The sequence below is a fragment of the Glossina fuscipes genome, unplaced genomic scaffold (genome assembly GCF_014805625.2).
Source record: "Glossina fuscipes isolate IAEA_lab_2018 unplaced genomic scaffold, Yale_Gfus_2 117, whole genome shotgun sequence".
In the NCBI taxonomy this organism is placed as follows: domain Eukaryota; kingdom Metazoa; phylum Arthropoda; class Insecta; order Diptera; family Glossinidae; genus Glossina; species Glossina fuscipes.
This window is the reverse complement of record NW_023998460.1, coordinates 1,041,715-1,059,406: the sequence shown is the minus strand read 5'-3', so window position 1 is coordinate 1,059,406 and position 17,692 is coordinate 1,041,715. Positions and strand designations below refer to the sequence as shown.

At 35.0% G+C, this 17,692-nt stretch overlaps 1 protein-coding gene across 1 annotated transcript in view; it reads left to right on the top strand.

Moving 5' to 3' along the window:
* LOC119640280 (major antigen-like) overlaps positions 1 to 17,175 on the top strand; it is a 31,974-nt gene extending 14,799 nt beyond the window's left edge. The window contains exons 4-6 of the mRNA XM_038038189.1: positions 12,354 to 14,766; positions 14,845 to 15,037; positions 15,608 to 17,175. Of these exons, the coding sequence (XP_037894117.1) occupies positions 12,354 to 14,766; positions 14,845 to 15,037; positions 15,608 to 16,329 (3,328 nt within the window). The 3' untranslated portion in view covers positions 16,330 to 17,175. The remainder of the gene's footprint in view (positions 1 to 12,353; positions 14,767 to 14,844; positions 15,038 to 15,607) is intronic.
* The last annotated feature ends 517 nt before the right edge of the window (positions 17,176 to 17,692 follow it).

Sequence of the window (17,692 nt, the reverse complement as noted above, 5' to 3'; positions counted from 1 at the left end):
CTTTTGTGCAATAACCGCTTGTCCAAAATTTTGACAACGACGCCTTTGGCGGGTGTCTCTGGTTTTTAAAGAAGCTTCGATTCTAACGACAGTTTGATTGAAATATTTCACGTCATAAATCTTCTTATTCTCTGCGCTATATTCTAGGTCTATATAGCAGTCGATCTTTAGTAAATCTACGAAAAATGTCGAAGACATTTCGAATTCGGATCCGTAGCTTTTCAACACCGTGATATCACCAATGAGAGTAGAATGATGCATATTTCTTAACGCTACTCCTTCTTGTTTAATTTGGTAGATGCAAAAGTGACCTTTTCTTGGCACATAAACTTTCGTTGCGAATCTATGGATTTTGTCAACCCTTGAATTTGACCTTCTTTCACGGTTTTATAATTAAAATCATTATAGCAGCAATGACATTTGAAAAATCTGCTAATATTGTTTTATGTCACGTACGGTAGAAATTACGATTTATGTCGCCTTTGGAGATATGGCTGCACCGTTATTATTGTCAATATTACTGTCAATAACACTATTTTACTTACTTTTGTTCAGACGAGATACCAATGAAATTTGCCAATCCTTGACCTCCGAAGAAGAGCTGACGTATTTCTGAAAACTTGTTCAGTTAATGAAAACGATTGCTACTGACCAAAACAGTTACGTCAGGCAAATTTTTCCATTTTAAGCATTTGTATTGTCGAAATGAAAAAACATTTATTTGGAAAAATACAATCTGATCGCGGCGTCTCCGCGAAGTCTTTAATAAATTTATACACTTTGGTGACGCATAAAAGGGAAACAATTATTTTCGCAGTAAAGTAAATCAATTGTCTTATTATCTCTTTTTTTTTTGCTTTCAATAAAAATTTTTTTAAAGTTTTGAGCTGCTCGATTGTGTGTCATACCTGGTAGATTCAAACACTAACGTGACGTTCAACAGTTCTATAGAAGAACCTTTTTCAATTAACGCCTTAGCAAACTACCCATTCTATTGTAGAAGTTTTTTAAAAGTTGGGAGGATTTACCAGTTCAACAGCATAAACAGTATGTACAGTTGAACGCATCCTGGAAACACCTTCTAACCTTCAAATCGAAAACCGAAGAAATAAATTTTTTACTACTTTCACATGCGTACATTTTGCTAAAACCTCTTAGAAACCTCAGTATGCTTTACTTAGATATAAATATCTTTGAGCCGATAGCCTGTGTTGCTAGTGCTCAATGTCTTTTTTTCAGTCTCAGAATTCATTTCATTAGTCTAAAATTAAAATAATAATAATAATAATAATAATAATAAATATCTTACACTAATTGGAAAATAATTGATTGATCGTTATCATATTTCATAATTTTATTAAATTTGATATTAAAAACGAAATATTTATTTGTTTGCAGCGAAAATGTTTTTTATAAGCAGGAAACTCGCGATTTATTTTTATGCTATTTATATTTAATTTTCACAGTTTCTCATCCGGCCAAACAATAAGAATTTTTTTCTGTGAATTTAATTGCATCTAAAGGAATGATACATTTTTATAATTTGTTTTTCTAGTTGAAAATGCATACTTATATTAAACAATTTCATCTCTCTTAATTCTCTTCTCTCTACCAATTAAATAACGAATATGATAGAAAGCCAATAGGCATCGAATGCAACTTAGGAGCGACAGCGTATTTTCATTCATAAAATCTTACTTTATAATGGAGAAGCGCCAATGAGTATATATACATAGAGTGGACTTATGTGTTCGAGCTTGTATTTATGAATATCTATCGAATATTTATATATCTATGCATGTTCCTTTTAGCTATAGTCAATTATGACGAGATGCGAGCAAAAACAATGAGAAAGAAAAATAGAGAGTGGCGAAAGATAGAGAGAATGAGAGTGTAAGAGATTATAAATGCCGTTTAATTGTACTTTTTAAGGTATGATATGTATGAAAGGTACCACAGTACTCAGGCAATCAATTTAATACATTTTTAACATAAACACTTTAAGAATGGAGACGGGACTACAAAGGATTAAAAAAATGTGCAATTTTAAATTAATCATAGTTATGCTTTTTACGTTGCCTGCCTTGGGAAGTTATCCAGCCGCGAACTATTATTAATCATTTCAAATTAGCAATACATTAAATATAGAAAGTTGCATTTCTGTTTTAATCAACTTAAGAAACTTCGAAAAGAGATGTGGCATATGGCGGAAAACGTCCAGTTCCTAAGTTTATAGATAGATAAACGTGGGACAGGATTAGCTCCAATGCTTGTGATGCACTTCAGCGGATAACAAGGGGTATAACTTCATGCCGGATATAATTTTTTGGTTTTTACGGTGTTTTTCATACCTAAAAAGCACAATCGCTACTCTGATAAAGTACAATGTATAAGTACACTAGGTTCGTTCGTTGTCTTTAGAGAGAGCCGAATTTGTTATGAGAAAAAACAATCTTAAACTCTCTTGTCTTGCTTATCGTTTCGCACCCCTTTTGCTCACGTGTCTCTGCTAAAAAATTATTGAAAAACTTCCATTATACAAATGGTATTTGTTCTATGCTGTTGTTGTTGAGTTATCTATTCTATCTGATTACTATGGGGCCAATTTATCCACAACGTAGTAAGAAACTGATCGCTGTCTCGCCATAAACTTGAGTACATTGAGAACAGCGCGTCGAGCGAGTAGTTTTGTATGTTTACGCGCGCGAAAAGGATTGAAAAATTTGTTTGTCTTTTCGCTGTAGATGTTGCGTTTGTGCGTTTTAACCACAAAAAGTAAAAAAAAAAAAATTAACGGCAATGGCAAAACATCAATATTTATAATTATTTATGGAAATTAAGTCGCTTAAAAAAACGCACAAGCACATATAAGACGAAACAGAAGCAAAGAAAAGTCAACTTCACTCTCAAATCGTAAAAGTGGACATAAGTGAATTCTTAGCACTTTGTAATTGCTGATTTTTGATGGTAGGTTGTTGGTTCGACAAACACGACCATACGGTTACAATAAATATATTAACGATTCGCTTACTTAATATATTCTTTGACTTCTTTAACATGCTTCTCATGAGTTTTACATTTAACGTGAAAATAACAACATATTACTTTCAGTCGCTGCTTATTATTAATGTAAATCAAAATTGCCGCAAAGCGTATCTATGCAATGTGCAAGTATGTAAACAAGTTTTATTTCTTCATATACGTTTCATCTGAAAAAATAAATTGTGTGGAATTTTTTTATACATTCACACTTTTTTTCTGAACTACTAATCATTAATATTGTTTTCCCGACTTTACTACACAAAGTTTATATTAGAGTGTGCGCTGTCATTGAACAAGTGCTTTCATGTATGATCATAATTTTGAGGCATTTGTTATTTTTAACTTGTCATTACATTTTTGTCTACCATTTTTTCTATTGCCCCAATGTTCAACAAATTTGCGAAGAACATTGTTTTGAAAAACACCGAAAGTATGGGAAAGATGTCTTCGCCTGAGTATGTTTTTGTTTATATATTAATTAAACGTGTAGATAAACATATTTATTTTTGAAATTCTACTATTATTACTAACGTTTTTGACTACTATTCATATCAAGTCTTCTATTTCGAATTGTTGTAAAATATTCGTCAGTTCGAATGAATGCGATTTTTTCTTGTTGTTGTTATAAATATTTGCTCTATTACTAAACGCATTATTTTCCTTAAAAAGTAAATAAAAAGACGTTTCTCTGTTAGTGAAAATTGTTTTTAAAGCTCTATTGTTTACAGTAGCATCAGGGAAACAAATTTGCATTTGCAATATGTGCGTTTAACAGACTTCAGTTGTTGTAAGAAAGAAACAAGATATTTTTTTTTGAATTTACTTTTATTTCTCTGCATAGCCACTTTGTGTACGTACTTTTCCAGTGATGTTTTGAATCCTTTCATTCGCAAGAGACTCGGGACGACGAAGAGTGCATGCGACTTTGACCATAATTCGCTAATTTTCTCCATGGCAACCGATGAGTTGTGAACCGGCGCATCGCTTTGATGAAACAAAAATAATTTTCTGTACAACCCTAACCGTTTTTCCGCAATTTATGCCTTTGGTTTGTCAAGTGAGGATATATTATATACCCCTGTAATGTTTTTTTTTTGTTCAAGATTATCGATCAATAGATGTAACTACATGACTGCCCTAGAAAACATTTGCCATCATTTTCTCAGCCGAAGTGACATGCTTTGCTTTTTTAGAGCCGATTCTTCCTACACACACCATTGTTTTCTTCATGTTTTTCGTCCTCCTGTCCACTGGTATATACAAATTTTATTCAATTGGTGGCAATAGTGTGATTTGTTGCGCACAAAATACTCCATCATAGCGTTGGAAATTTTCACTCCACCACGTTTGCGGTTGAATATGAGTAAAAGAGATACACAACTTGTAACAAATATGTGCTCGTAGCTTTTGCCATCTCTCCAACGTTAACTCCGCGGTCGTTTAACGTCGTTTGGTTAAGTTGAGCGAAGGTCTGGCCATTCCGTCAGTGGTTACAGTTTTTGGCTGTCACCAACCTCCATCGCCTCTTACGCCCTCATTTTATGATACCCAAAATATCATCCCGGTGAATGGAGAGTCTTAAATAGTTACTATAGGCTGATTCTTAATATTTTACCTTTTTACCAAAACACTCAATTCGACTTACCATTTTTAAACAACAAGTGTGTGTACAAAATGGGTGGACCGAACATTGTCTGTGCAAGTGATTGTTTGCTTTTACATATAAATAGTAGCCGCATTTACAAAAGGTATCAACGTCGGTTATAAAGGAAAAGAGCAGATTTATATGAACTTTGCATGCAGCTCATCTAAGGTAAATATAAGGCAAATGTTTGGCATGATTATGGTAGCCATCGTGACAGGGGTTCGATTGCAGTCATGTTTTCTTTCTTTTCTAGGTAGTTATGGTGATTATTCCTTGCCATCTTCGCATTCACATATAGTAAAATATTTCATTTTTTCGGAGTCCCTACAGTATTTTGAATGCGATTGAATTGTCTAATTTGGGCTTTGGAAATCAACCTAAAATTCATATGTCGTCTTTGTGATGTTCAAAACAGACATATTATCGTACACATGAAGCGAAAAATAAACCTGCTTTCAACTTATTGCCGCTGCTTAAAGAAAAAAAAAACTGCTATCGGAATGTATGTTTCGTTTATTCTCTCTATCGCTTTATTCTAGTGCATTCTTTCCTCTTCTTTCACATAATTGTAAGTAATTTGTTTATTTACGCGAGAGTTTTTATTTCGGTTAATGATTAGGAGAATCGAATTAACACGTATTGCTGTTTATATTTTCGTTATGACATTTTAAAGTAATTTGAAAACAATCGTACATTACTTGTGTAAATGCCATCAAAAAGAAATTTTAACGACTTGTGAGCATATTTTACAATTTTCAATGAATCCGCACGATACTGTTGTCATCAACATGATGTCCTGCGTTTGCAACATCCAGAATTACGCATAGCTGCCCATTCATGTCTTGCCTGTTGATTAAACGCAGATGGTAATAACAATTGAGGTTGGAAGCTGTAATGTTTGTAAAACGACCTTGAGATTGTGATTAATTTCCAAGCATTTTGAGTTGATAGGAAAAGTGGAATGATTTGGTTTGAAACACACACAATCGCGAAAAAGTACAACTTATAGCCTGCAAGAGATGTTGACCTAAGAACACAAGGAATTGAGACGGACAAAATAGACAAACATGCTTAGATCGGTTCAGAAAGTGACACTGGCGGGTCTATAACAAGTTCTTTTGGGTGTTGCATACGTTTTTAAAAACTTAGGATACCCTTCTACCATGGTAGTGTAAAATATGATGGAAGATAGGATTGATCCGGAAAATGATTTTCAATTAATGGGTACGATAAGAAACAGGTCTATCTAAAGCCAACCAAGGTATTTGATGCATCTGAACAAACTGAATGTATCCTTACCAAAGTTTTGTATGGTACAACAAATAAGAATTATGTACCCGACTTAGATCGCATCTGATGATACTTATCACTTCTTCCTTTCTTTTTTGCCATGCCTGTCTTTCTTTCACACGTGTACCGCGGTGGCAATAAGAAAGATGTGAACAAAGAAAAGAGATAGCAAGTAGCCGCAACCTAGTGAGTGTCCGCGCAATAGTTTTGTCTACACCTGCGCCACTTACGGCCAAGCATTTATTATATACACTTATGTATATTCACAATTTCAAAATGATACAGCAGCAGAGATTAAGTGTTCACTGAACACATAACCCCCATACCAGCTGAAATAACTTTTGCTTTACGTGCGACAGTTTTGTGTTTGTATTCAAAATAGCGCTATTTCCGGGTATTTAGGTGAAATTCTGTATGCTGGATTTTTGACCCTGCGACGAAAGTTATACGCAATAAATTGGACTGGACCATTCTTACAGCTGCTATTCGGATTTTCGCCATAAGTGGTGTACACTATGTAATGTGTGGGCTTCCCCGATTGTAACATTTTAACTTGTTTTTGAATAAATATGTTTTAAAACCAACGAAGTAAGGGCGCCTCTTTCTAATTACAAAAAATAGAAGCGTTCGTGTTAATGACAATTTCAACTATCGAATTTTGCTAGCGTCGTCCGTATCGTCGATAACTTTCTAGCGCGAATAAGCTAAAATTTCTTTGATATGACTATGGTCCTTGTGAATAAACCACGATTATTGTTAACCTGAAGCATGCATATTCCCAGCTTCAGGTTTCTCTCTATCGAACAGACTATATAGTTCGGTGAAAAGATAAACGTAGCTTGACAAATTTCTTCCGTTCTATCTAACTGTCCATTGTCTAGTAAGTGGTTCTTTTTTAATTTATAACAAAACAATCAAATATATTAATATGATACTTTTTATTTTATATATTGGTTCGCGTTATTTTTATTTAAAAACTGTGAAAATTCAATTCTGAAACATAAATTTTTCAATTTTCACATAAATCTGCTCTTATTTTAACAATAACTCTAATTATCTTTGAAAACATGGTCAATGTAGTTTATTGGAATAAGTCAACGATTTAACATAATCCTAAAAAAACGTATGTAAGATGATTTTGCTGGCAACTGCGCATAACTATTTTTGCAGATTACACGGTCGTTGAACTTCTCTCTCTAAATTAATTAGATGTGTCATGAGATGTACAGTATGTTGCGACGTTTTGTTGAAACCACATATTGCCCAACATTTGATTCTTGATTTGTGCTATAACGCTTTCATTGAGGGTAATTGTGATGTCATTTTCATGTTCAAAAATGAGATTTTCAACCGACAAATCATACGGTATGTTTGTGCACGTGAAGATCTCTACAAAGAATGGGTAAGTTTCCTCGATTATGAGGCCACGTAAGCCGAGTGAATGCTTTATTTTTGTAATAAGCTTAACCGATTTCTATACGCTGTAAAGCTGTGCATTTTTTCCTGGTAAGTTGGCCAATAGCACTGAGTACAAATGTCAATTTTCGCGATAATCTGAAAAGAAAGTGGACGGTGTGACATTTTAAAAAAGAAATTTCTTATTTGATCACTTTCTATATTTTTGTGGTCCTACGTTCTTAAGGTTCTTAAGACATTTTTGCGGTTCTTAAGACATTTCTATTTATATTGGAAACGCAGATGGTGAAGTATGCTGGATCCCCACTTCTCAGAATTGCTACCATGCACACCATTTCTTTTATAATTCCGCTAAAACTCCAATTTCGGCTGGCGTATGAATCGGTTGCTTGGTGAATTTCATTCAAATTTAAAATTTTGATCTTATCAGTTAACTAGATTTTCTACCTGATTAGATTACCCTTATTCTTGTTCCTTCGCTGTTTTTTCTGTTTATTTATTTATTTATTTATTTATTTATTCTACTTATACAAGAAACTCAACTAAAAATTTTGACAGTCGAGTTTAATTGACTCTTAAAGTAAATCTTAAATTAATTAATATTAAAACCGAGTATAAGTACAATAAAACAAATAAGAAGCAAAAAAAAGAAAAAAAGCACGTACACAACTAGCATAGAGCCAAACCCACAACCAGCGCAGGACCAAATTGTGAAATCTATTTGTTGAGTATTTCCGACGAAACTTTTCGATTGCTAATTTCGATTTATCAGCAAACTACCCATATCCTATAACTAACTCGGTTTCAATACCTAACTTGGTTATTTCGGAAGATGATGTTTTCAAAGGGTTGAGTTCTCTAAAATACAGTTGTTCGCCTGGACCTGATGGAATTCCATCATGTGCACTTAAATCTTGCGCTGTCGAGTTATGTGGTGTGATCTCAAAGATTTTTAACATGTCCTTGTATTCAGATGTTTTCCCTTCATATTGGAAGAGTAGAGTTTAAGTACGACATAGGTAAATTACGCGCATTAAGCAATGTTGCTTTAATGGACTTTAAAGAGTCCGATAATGGGAATAAGTGATAGACATCATCTAGGTTCTTGCAAACAACTCTGAGCGGGTTAAACAGCTCATAATTATATTTACATTGATTAAGCTCAACCAAGTTCAAATGCCTAGAGTACATTATGCCGGTTGGGTACATTAAAGCTTATTTCACCAAGCAGCCTAGTCAATAGCACCATTTATTACTTTGATTACAAAGGAAATGGCAAGAGCAAATCTACGTTTCTCGAGAGACGGTAGGGACAGCAGAAGCAACCTATTTTCATAGGGTGGAAGAGGGGCAATCGGGTCCCACCCAAATTCCTAAGGGCAAACAGCAAGAATTGCTTTTGAACAGATTCAATTGAATCTACACAGCACCTACATGAAGGAGACCACACAGCGGAGTCATACTCGAGTATAGATCTAACCAAACACAGGTGCAGCCGAAATAACCCACCGATGGAAGATCATTAATGTATAAACTAAATAAAATGGAACCTAAGTGGCTGCCTTGAGGTACGCCAGATATAACGGGGAATTCATCCGAGGTCATAAACTTGAACAAAACCCTGAAGGATCTGTTGTGCAGATAAGAGTTTATCCATTTCACTAAATAAAAAGGGAAGCCAGAGGCTTGAAGTTTAAAGATAAGTAAGTTATGGTTAACCGAATCAAACACTTTTCTAAAGTCAGTATATATGACATCAGTGCGAGGGCCACTAGAAAAAGCCTTGAAAACATGACAAGTAAACTCCAACAAGTTAGTGACTTTAGATCGCCCTTTCCGAAAGCCGTGCTGGTGCGGAGAAATATACGAATTAATAGCAAAGACCAAATTCTGAGTCACAATTCGCTCGAACAACTTGGGCAAGACACTTAACTTGGCTTTGCCTCTGTAGTTCTTAACAAATTTTCTACACATGATGGAATTCCATCTGGTCCTGACGCACAACAATATTTTAGAGAACTCAACCCTTTAAAAACGTCGTCTTCCGAAATAACCAAGTTAGGAATTGAGACAGAGTTAGTTATAGGATATGGATAGTTTGCTGATAAATCCATATTAGCAATCGAAAATTTTCGTCGGAAATACTCAGCAAACAGATTTGAGATTTCAAAATCATCCGAGGAATCATTAAAAGAAACATGAGAGGGATATGTGGAAATTTTTCTTTTAGAGTTAACAAATGTAAAGAAGAATTTAGGATTAGCAAACAGAGAGGATTTAATGAACTGAAGGTATCTGCAGTAATAATGATGGTTGAGGGAGTTAAATCTATGCCTCGCCACCGAGTAAGCGACATAGTCGAGCGCAGAGCCACTTTTCGAATATTTTTTGAATAGCGAGTTTTTTCTATTCTTGTAATATTCAATTGTCCTGTTAAACCACGAGTGGCACCTGCTTCGAGCTCGGCACTGCTTGATCGGAACAGATGCAGCAATAGCTAGATTTAATATATTGTGGAACGATGACAATAAGCTTTCAATACTTCATTTTGAGAAATCAAGCCTTATATGTGAAAGACGATGTTTTAGCAATACAATATTGATTTTATGAAAATCATAATATTTATTTAAAAACGTTTGATTTGGCACATTAAGGCAGTTCAACGAACCATCATTTTTATGATGAAAGGAAATGCACATTTCTGGATGATAAGAATGTAGGTAAACTAAAAGGTGGACAACGATTTACACTAATCTCAGGGAAATTGGCAAAGCAGAGATCAAGCAGACTACCATTACAATTAGGGACACGGTTGTATTGAACTAAATTACCATCAAATAATTCGTTAAAGAACACAACATCTCTATCAGATGTTGAAGTAGGAATCAAACAGCTAGAATTATTACTGTTACACCAAGTGACTTGAGACAAATTAAAGTCTCCCAACGCAACTGCCAAATTGAAGGGTTTCGACTGCTTGGCCACTTCACAAATGAGGGCGGCCTGTTTCTTATATATGGAGATATCAAAATTTGGGGGTATATAGGAGCAGGTTATAAATAGTTCTTTATTAGACATTTTCACTCGAATGGCGATAAATTCAACGTCAGGAGTAGTAGGAAATTCAATTGATTTGGACGGAAATGACGAAGATATGGCAATTAATACGCCACCACTAATGCGAACCAATCGATCATTTCTGAAAACCTGGAAAGAATTGTGAAAAAATTCAGATGAAAGTAGATCAGGTTTTAACCAAGTTTCAGTGAAGGCCAAACAGGAGAAATCTGTGCCCACTGAGTGTAGCAAAGTAAAACGAATTTATGAATTTAGGCCCCTAACATTTTGATAAATGAGAGATAGTGAGCCTGAAGAAACATTTAGTTTTTTGAAGGCGACAGGACTACTGGTTAAATATTATAGGGACGATCACGAGATATAAATTTCCTGATTATGGATCCAACTGGGCACAGTGGTTTATATAACAACATATCAATATTTTCATTCAAAGCAAGAATTTTAAAAGAAGCGATTGCTCTCGATTGAAACGGAGCCAATTTAAAAATACTAACACGCTTTATATTGACTCATGGGACTTTCGCCGCCAGGTAACTTTTTATGTTTTCCACAGATGTATCGGGTGCCAGTCTTGACACAAATAATGCTTTTCTGGGAGGAACTGCCATCAAGCCAATGTCATTACAGCTAGGAGCAGTATGGTTCGAGTGGGGAGTTTTGAGTTGTGGAGAATATAAATGGGGTTACCAATAGTCTTCATTAGTTTTAGACGATGACGGCTGAGTTGAGTGAGTGACGCCACTAGGAGGCGATACTCTTGCCACTTCAGCATAGCTTAAGCTAGAAGAACCTGCCGGCTTATTAGTAACCTTTTTGTTACAGACCGACTCAGCCATATCAGAAACGCTGACGTTCTTTGAGGACATTACGGAAGCGCTAACTTGCACCAACAAATCGGACTTAGGAGGAATTACAGGTGGCGTACCACACGCTACGCCACGAGTTGTGATTTGACTAGCTTGGGAAGAAGAGGAGTGCTCAATAAAACGACACTCGTCAAACGTAGTCTTAATGATCTGAAACTTTTCCCAAAAGGAGCCGAGATTTTTTTTCAATTCAGAGGAACCATTTTTCGTCTCCGTGAACAATTTGTAGAAGTCTCTGTCCCGCTTCCTACAGTCAGGACATGACCATTGTAAGCTTTTCGAGGGATCAACGACTGCATCAGCAGCACGGTCGATATTATCGGCACACTTTGCATGGCCAAAGCGATCGCAAAGCCAACACGAAACGAATCTTTTATATTCCGGGCCCGTTTTTGCCCGATAAGATGTATGTAAAAACTCCATGTCCAGTCTAAAAGACGGGAGTGGATTATGAAGAACAGACAGAGCAAATTGCAAAAAAGTCGTCAACACAAAAATTTATCAACCAGTTTAAGCAAGACTTCTCTATTGTGTTGACACTGTAACAAGAGATCAAAAGGAAAACAAACTACAAACACCAAACAGAGAAAAAGAGAGAGAAAAACAAAACAAAAAAAGAGATTAATATCAGAGGTCAAATTTTTGCTTGCAAAAATCCAATGAAACAAAGCCTAAAGAAAAATACTTTCTTCTCAAAGTGTATTATAAATTCACACACTATAAGGCAAAATAGCCGCGAAATTCAACAAGAAATTAAAATATTAATTGCCGAAACAAAACATAGACGACTATACCGCCCCAGAGTTGCCAAAATTTCTACCTTGTTTGATTATGTTAAATCTATGTTTTTGTAAACCTGGTTTTTATTTATATTTTTTTTTTTGTATATTTAATTTTGTATTTCTAATGTTTACAATATACACTTCTTATATTTATCTTATTGTTAACTTGTTAACGTTAGCCGCCGATAAAATTCCTAAAGTAGTTTGTTACACTAATTAAAAACTATTTTTCAGATTATTGCAAACGACTTCTACATCATCTACAACGATCGTTTCGTCTGGACCAATAATTTCATTTTCCAATAATTCTCAACCACCACACCGACATAGAAAAGAAATCATAATAACACCTCCAACTTTGTCACCTACTTCGAAATTATTAAGAAAGCACAATTCGCATAGTGCTTTGGTACAAAAAAAAAACATCCCAAAAAGCTCGCGTATTTTGAAAGGTACTTATGAATTGGAATCGTCAAAAACGTTAGAAAACCTTTTGAGAAAACGTGAAGACGATTTACGTAAACGTCGTCAACATGTGGAGCGTCTTTTGCAATGGCATCAACGGTTAGACGAAGAAGAAGCTGAGGTTTTACACTTAGAGGAGCAATTGTTGAATTGCAACAACAACAATGACAACGGATTGCAGACGGGTTGTAAATTGGAATCTACTGAGAAGTTGACAGGTGTGGGTTACGAACACTCGGATCCTGGCCCAAAAAAATCGCTTCAAACGAGACGCTCCTCAAGAGCGCGTAAAATGGAAAGACGCGTCATAGAGATCGATAAAAGTTTGCGCGACTTAAGCCATATTTCGTCGATAGGTTCCAGTACTGGTACCAACAGTATGGCCATGGGCCAGAACAGTGATGAAAATACAGCCAGTGTTGCTACGATCGAAATGGAATATGTGCGTACTACCGGTAATAAATTGAATAAGTTATGGCGGCGTCTCACCTCCCAACAACTTGAAAAGTATGATCCCGCCCGTCGCTACAAGCTATGCAAAGCAGACTTAGAACAATTATACGAAGAGGCAAAATTAGCAGTATTAAGAGAATTTGCTCATGGTGAGGAACGAATAACGGCAGAACTGCTAGAGAAAAGTGCTTCCAACCTCAGCTCTAGTTCTAGTCCTGCCATTAATCTCCAAGAAACACAAGTAAGTAGTGGTGATAAAGAACCCTTGATTGTGCCACGGCTGAACTTAAACTTTAGTTCAGGTCAGTCTGAGCAGGATGAGGATTCTAACACCACTACTAACACGGCCGCCGGTGCTAATACACAAGAATGTATCTATCGCCCCAGCGTAGCAGAAGAAAACTTCAAAGCTCATCAGCACGTATTACTTAGTACTTCGGATACGGAGAGTGCGTCAACGAAAACACAACGCTTAGAACGTAATGTACAATTGTTTTTGGCGCTTACAAAACGCATAGTTGAAGCTCATGACAATGGCAGCCCAGAATTGCAACGTAGTTTAAGTGACACTCAACTAGCAGATCTAACCGACGTGGCCATAAGTAAGAAGTCTACAACTAGTCATAAAAATGTAGCAAGTGCTAGTCAAAGGCGGCAATCATCTCCGGCGAGCATCAGCGCAAACAAAAATTCGAGAGCAATACATAGGCATTCGAAATCTTCCACTATTGAATTATCAAACATTCCTAATATCAACTCATTCACTGGAACAGAAATGTTGGAAAACTTCTCGGCTGTTCAGCAAACTAAGGTAGAAGGAATAACGACTCGGTCTGCTATTATTTGTTCAGCAGTTAAAGTAACGCCATCTGCGGTGTCTACACAATTTGAGAGCCCACATAGAAAAACACAGACTTACCATGAAATTCCAAAGAAATCTCATTTATCAAGACAATTAGGAACTAGCCAAGCCCAAGAGATTTCTGTACAGTCAAATCAAATGAGTTCACACGCTTTTAGTGCAGAAATTCTTAGTGCGAGCAGTGATGGCATTGGTGAATCGAATATTAGTACTGATCAGTCGTTCTCCTTGAATTTTGAAAGTATTGCCATTGAAGAGCCTTTATCACCAAGTAACAATTCTGGCAACTGTTGCACCGAGGACATTAAAAAAAAAAATAGTCCTCTCATAAATAACACAACATATAACATTGCATTATTTGACTCAAAAAAATGCAGACGAAATTATTGCAACGAAGAACACATATCAAAGCACTCCTCCATGGAAAATTGTGCTATTGACGTCAATGGGTCTGACTGGAAATGTGAAGTAAATGATGAAACTCGCATGAAAGACATGTTCCTGCCAGTATTTGATGATACTGTAGAAATTGTTCAAGTGGAAGAAGAAGAATTGGACAAACAATTTGAAAGTTTAACGTCAGCCAGCAGCAAAGACAAAGAGGATGCTTGTTCTACTTCGACTACGTTAACACCTGGGAATTACTCCCCAGAGGAATGCAAAGAGCTTCAAACAAATCAACCACTAGAGAGAGGAAGAGCAGAAATTTTACCGTCACCTCCTTTATTACCTTCGCAAATTTCTGTTGTAAATCAAATTGCCACCAACAACACCCACCAATTCACTGCTGCTACTGCTACACAACTTATGCCCGATATTATTAATGAACTTGAACTAAGACGTCATCAGCTTATTATAGACCATGAGGTGAATATACGCTGTAGCATATAATATTTATTTACATTACAACAAATTTTTTAAATTAATTTTTTTGTTTAATTATAGCATTTAAGGCAATATGAACATGTGGCTGCTGTTCCGTATATGTACGTGAGAGAAATACCAAATAAACCTCCGCCACCGTACGTGCCACCAGCTCATGGTAGTCCAATGACCGCGATTTTCCCTTCTGAAGACCGTATTAAAGAAATAACGTATAGAAGGACTCATGAATTGTACTGCGAACTATTAAAGACTGGTAAGTTTGGTGCAATGGAGGAAAAGTTTAGAGTATTAACAAGTTGCGAAACAATTGAAGATTAGCAAAAGTTTATTTATATTTACTATGAAATCAATTATGAAGCTGTTTTGTTTGCTCTATACAAAACATTGGTTTTAATTAAAAACAACTATAATCGAACAACAACATTCATTAGATATGTTGCACCATTTGTCCTTCGTTTAGTTCTGTGATAAAATATCACTAATAATTGCTTGCTTGTAAAGGCATACTTCTAATGAGAGTCCTTTTATAAAAGTAAACCCAAAACAACAACTGACGTGGTACAAACTAGTAAAACGAGTGGCTTATGATATCTTTATTCTTCACATATTTTCGTGATAAAGTACTAAAAATTAAACTGGATTATTTCCCGTGGAGTTAAACTTACGTGATCCAAATTAGGTAAAGACTCACTTTTCGCAGTAAACATTCTTAGGTGATTTGGTCGCTTGATTCATTTTTTTACATATATGCTTAGAACAACGAATGCGCAAAAAAAGCAAAAATTGCCCAGCGTATGTTTTGTTCATGTCTGTATATTTTCAGATTATAGCAATGAAAAGGGTGAACATCTGCCGTCGGTCATGGATGAGCAAATCACTAACATATATGAACGCATAACTTTAGATATTTGTCGGGAATTTTTGGAGCAGCACAGCGAAATTCTGCGCGATGGTGATCCTATCAATTTTCACCATCAGTTAGCTTTTTTTAACCCACCAAATCGTTTACGTTGTATACAGAATGCTATCTATAAAGAAGTCCGTGCTTGTCTAGCAATGGATAAAACACAACTAAAACGTACACAAGTGTATTCAGTGTATGGTCAACGAGCCAAACAGGACCACATAGGCAAGATTATCATTCAGGAAATGTATGATGAAGATGATCGGTGGTGCACTTTCTATCGTGAAGAAAAAGAAGTGCTTGAGCTAATTGTGGAAGAAATGATCAACAAAAAAACAAAATTTGAAGCTGAAAACATACTAATGGAGGAGGGCAGGAAATTTGAAAAAGAACTAGAAGAAAACAAGCATGAAGTTATAGGAATGGACGAGATCAATTACTCAAAAATCCAATTGCAGTCATGCCATATAAATCGAGAGCAACCTTCACCTACAGAGTCATCCTCAATTATAGTAGAAACGGTCAAAGAAGTCGATGAACCCAGCTTTACCAATGAAAATGCGAAATTAGCAAACCATGCGAATGTTGAAGACTTCAAGTCACTTGACTCAGAGTTAGACGCAACACAACTTTGTACATAAACTTAAACCATAATTTTTTTACTTTCATTTTGTAAGTTTCATACTACTATTCCAATTTGTTGGGGATATGTTATTCTTTAAAAAAAATTTCTATATGTTTGTTTTCAAATTTTCTAACAAAGGCTTTCCCTATCCCTGGTTTGTAAAAATTCCTTTTCAGTGTACTTATTTTTAATAACTTTTCCTCTATTTAATCTTTAATAATTTAATTTTAATCTTTTGATATTCTTTTCCATTTTTTTAATAAGCATAACTTTATGCTGACGTGTATTTTCTTACGACATATATTGGTCTTTTGTACTTATTTTGTATTTATATATTAGGTATTAAATATAAAAAAAATTCAAGTTATACTTTTAGGATCAATTATCTTGAATATTATATTGACTATTTATTTCGGAAAATCTTTCACATAAATGAGCCTTATCTCTTAACTGTTTCAACTTCAATAGTCGTAGATCTCTACCCACTTTTTTTGCTTAAAAAGTGTTAAATAGAAAAAACAAGAAAATTCTGTTCTTCAAAAATAAAAATACATATGTATGTAAAATAAATTTTAAAACAAAGTCACATTCAATAATAATAAAATCAGAAAAACTTATTACACCTTATAAAATATCGGAAAAGAAAAATTATTTGTTTGCACTAATACTTATCATTTTATTTTGTATTTATTTCAATTTTACAGGGAAATATTATTATTGTACTAATAACTTTTTCTGAAAGTGTACTTAACTCGTAACAACAGAAAAATAAATATTATTTGGATGTCCTCACAACTTAAGCGTCAAAGAATTGACCTTTTGGCCTTCCATAAGCTTATTTTCCATATAAAATATAATGAAAATTCCATTCCCTGTAAGCAAAATTTATTTAGAATTAAAACAAATACTACGGATACTGCGCATATGAAGGTCTTGTGGTGAGGGTAAAGAGGTTAATAACTTTATCCTGTGAACTTTTATTTATTTTGAAACATTTGCTGGTTTGTGCGGATACGCGTCCAGATCTACCAGGCGTGTAACTTGTATTTAATAGTGGGGGCCACGATGAATAGAGAATTTGAAGAATAGAGTTTCAGTCAGATGTTCCGGAAAACAGAAAATGAAATTTGCAATAGAAAAAATTATGTACTGTATATACAGCTAAAAGCTAGAAATTTATATTCTGAGATATGATGCGTTGTCTATGAACACGTTGTTGTGAACATTACAGTCCAGGGCTGAGAGAGTCTAGTGGAAATAATGACCTCAAAGTAAAACAATATACAAAATTGCTAAAAAACAATAACAAAAACGGAAAGCGAAAATACTCAAAATGACAATAATATTTGGTAGATTTGCTTTTATTAATCGTGTTTATG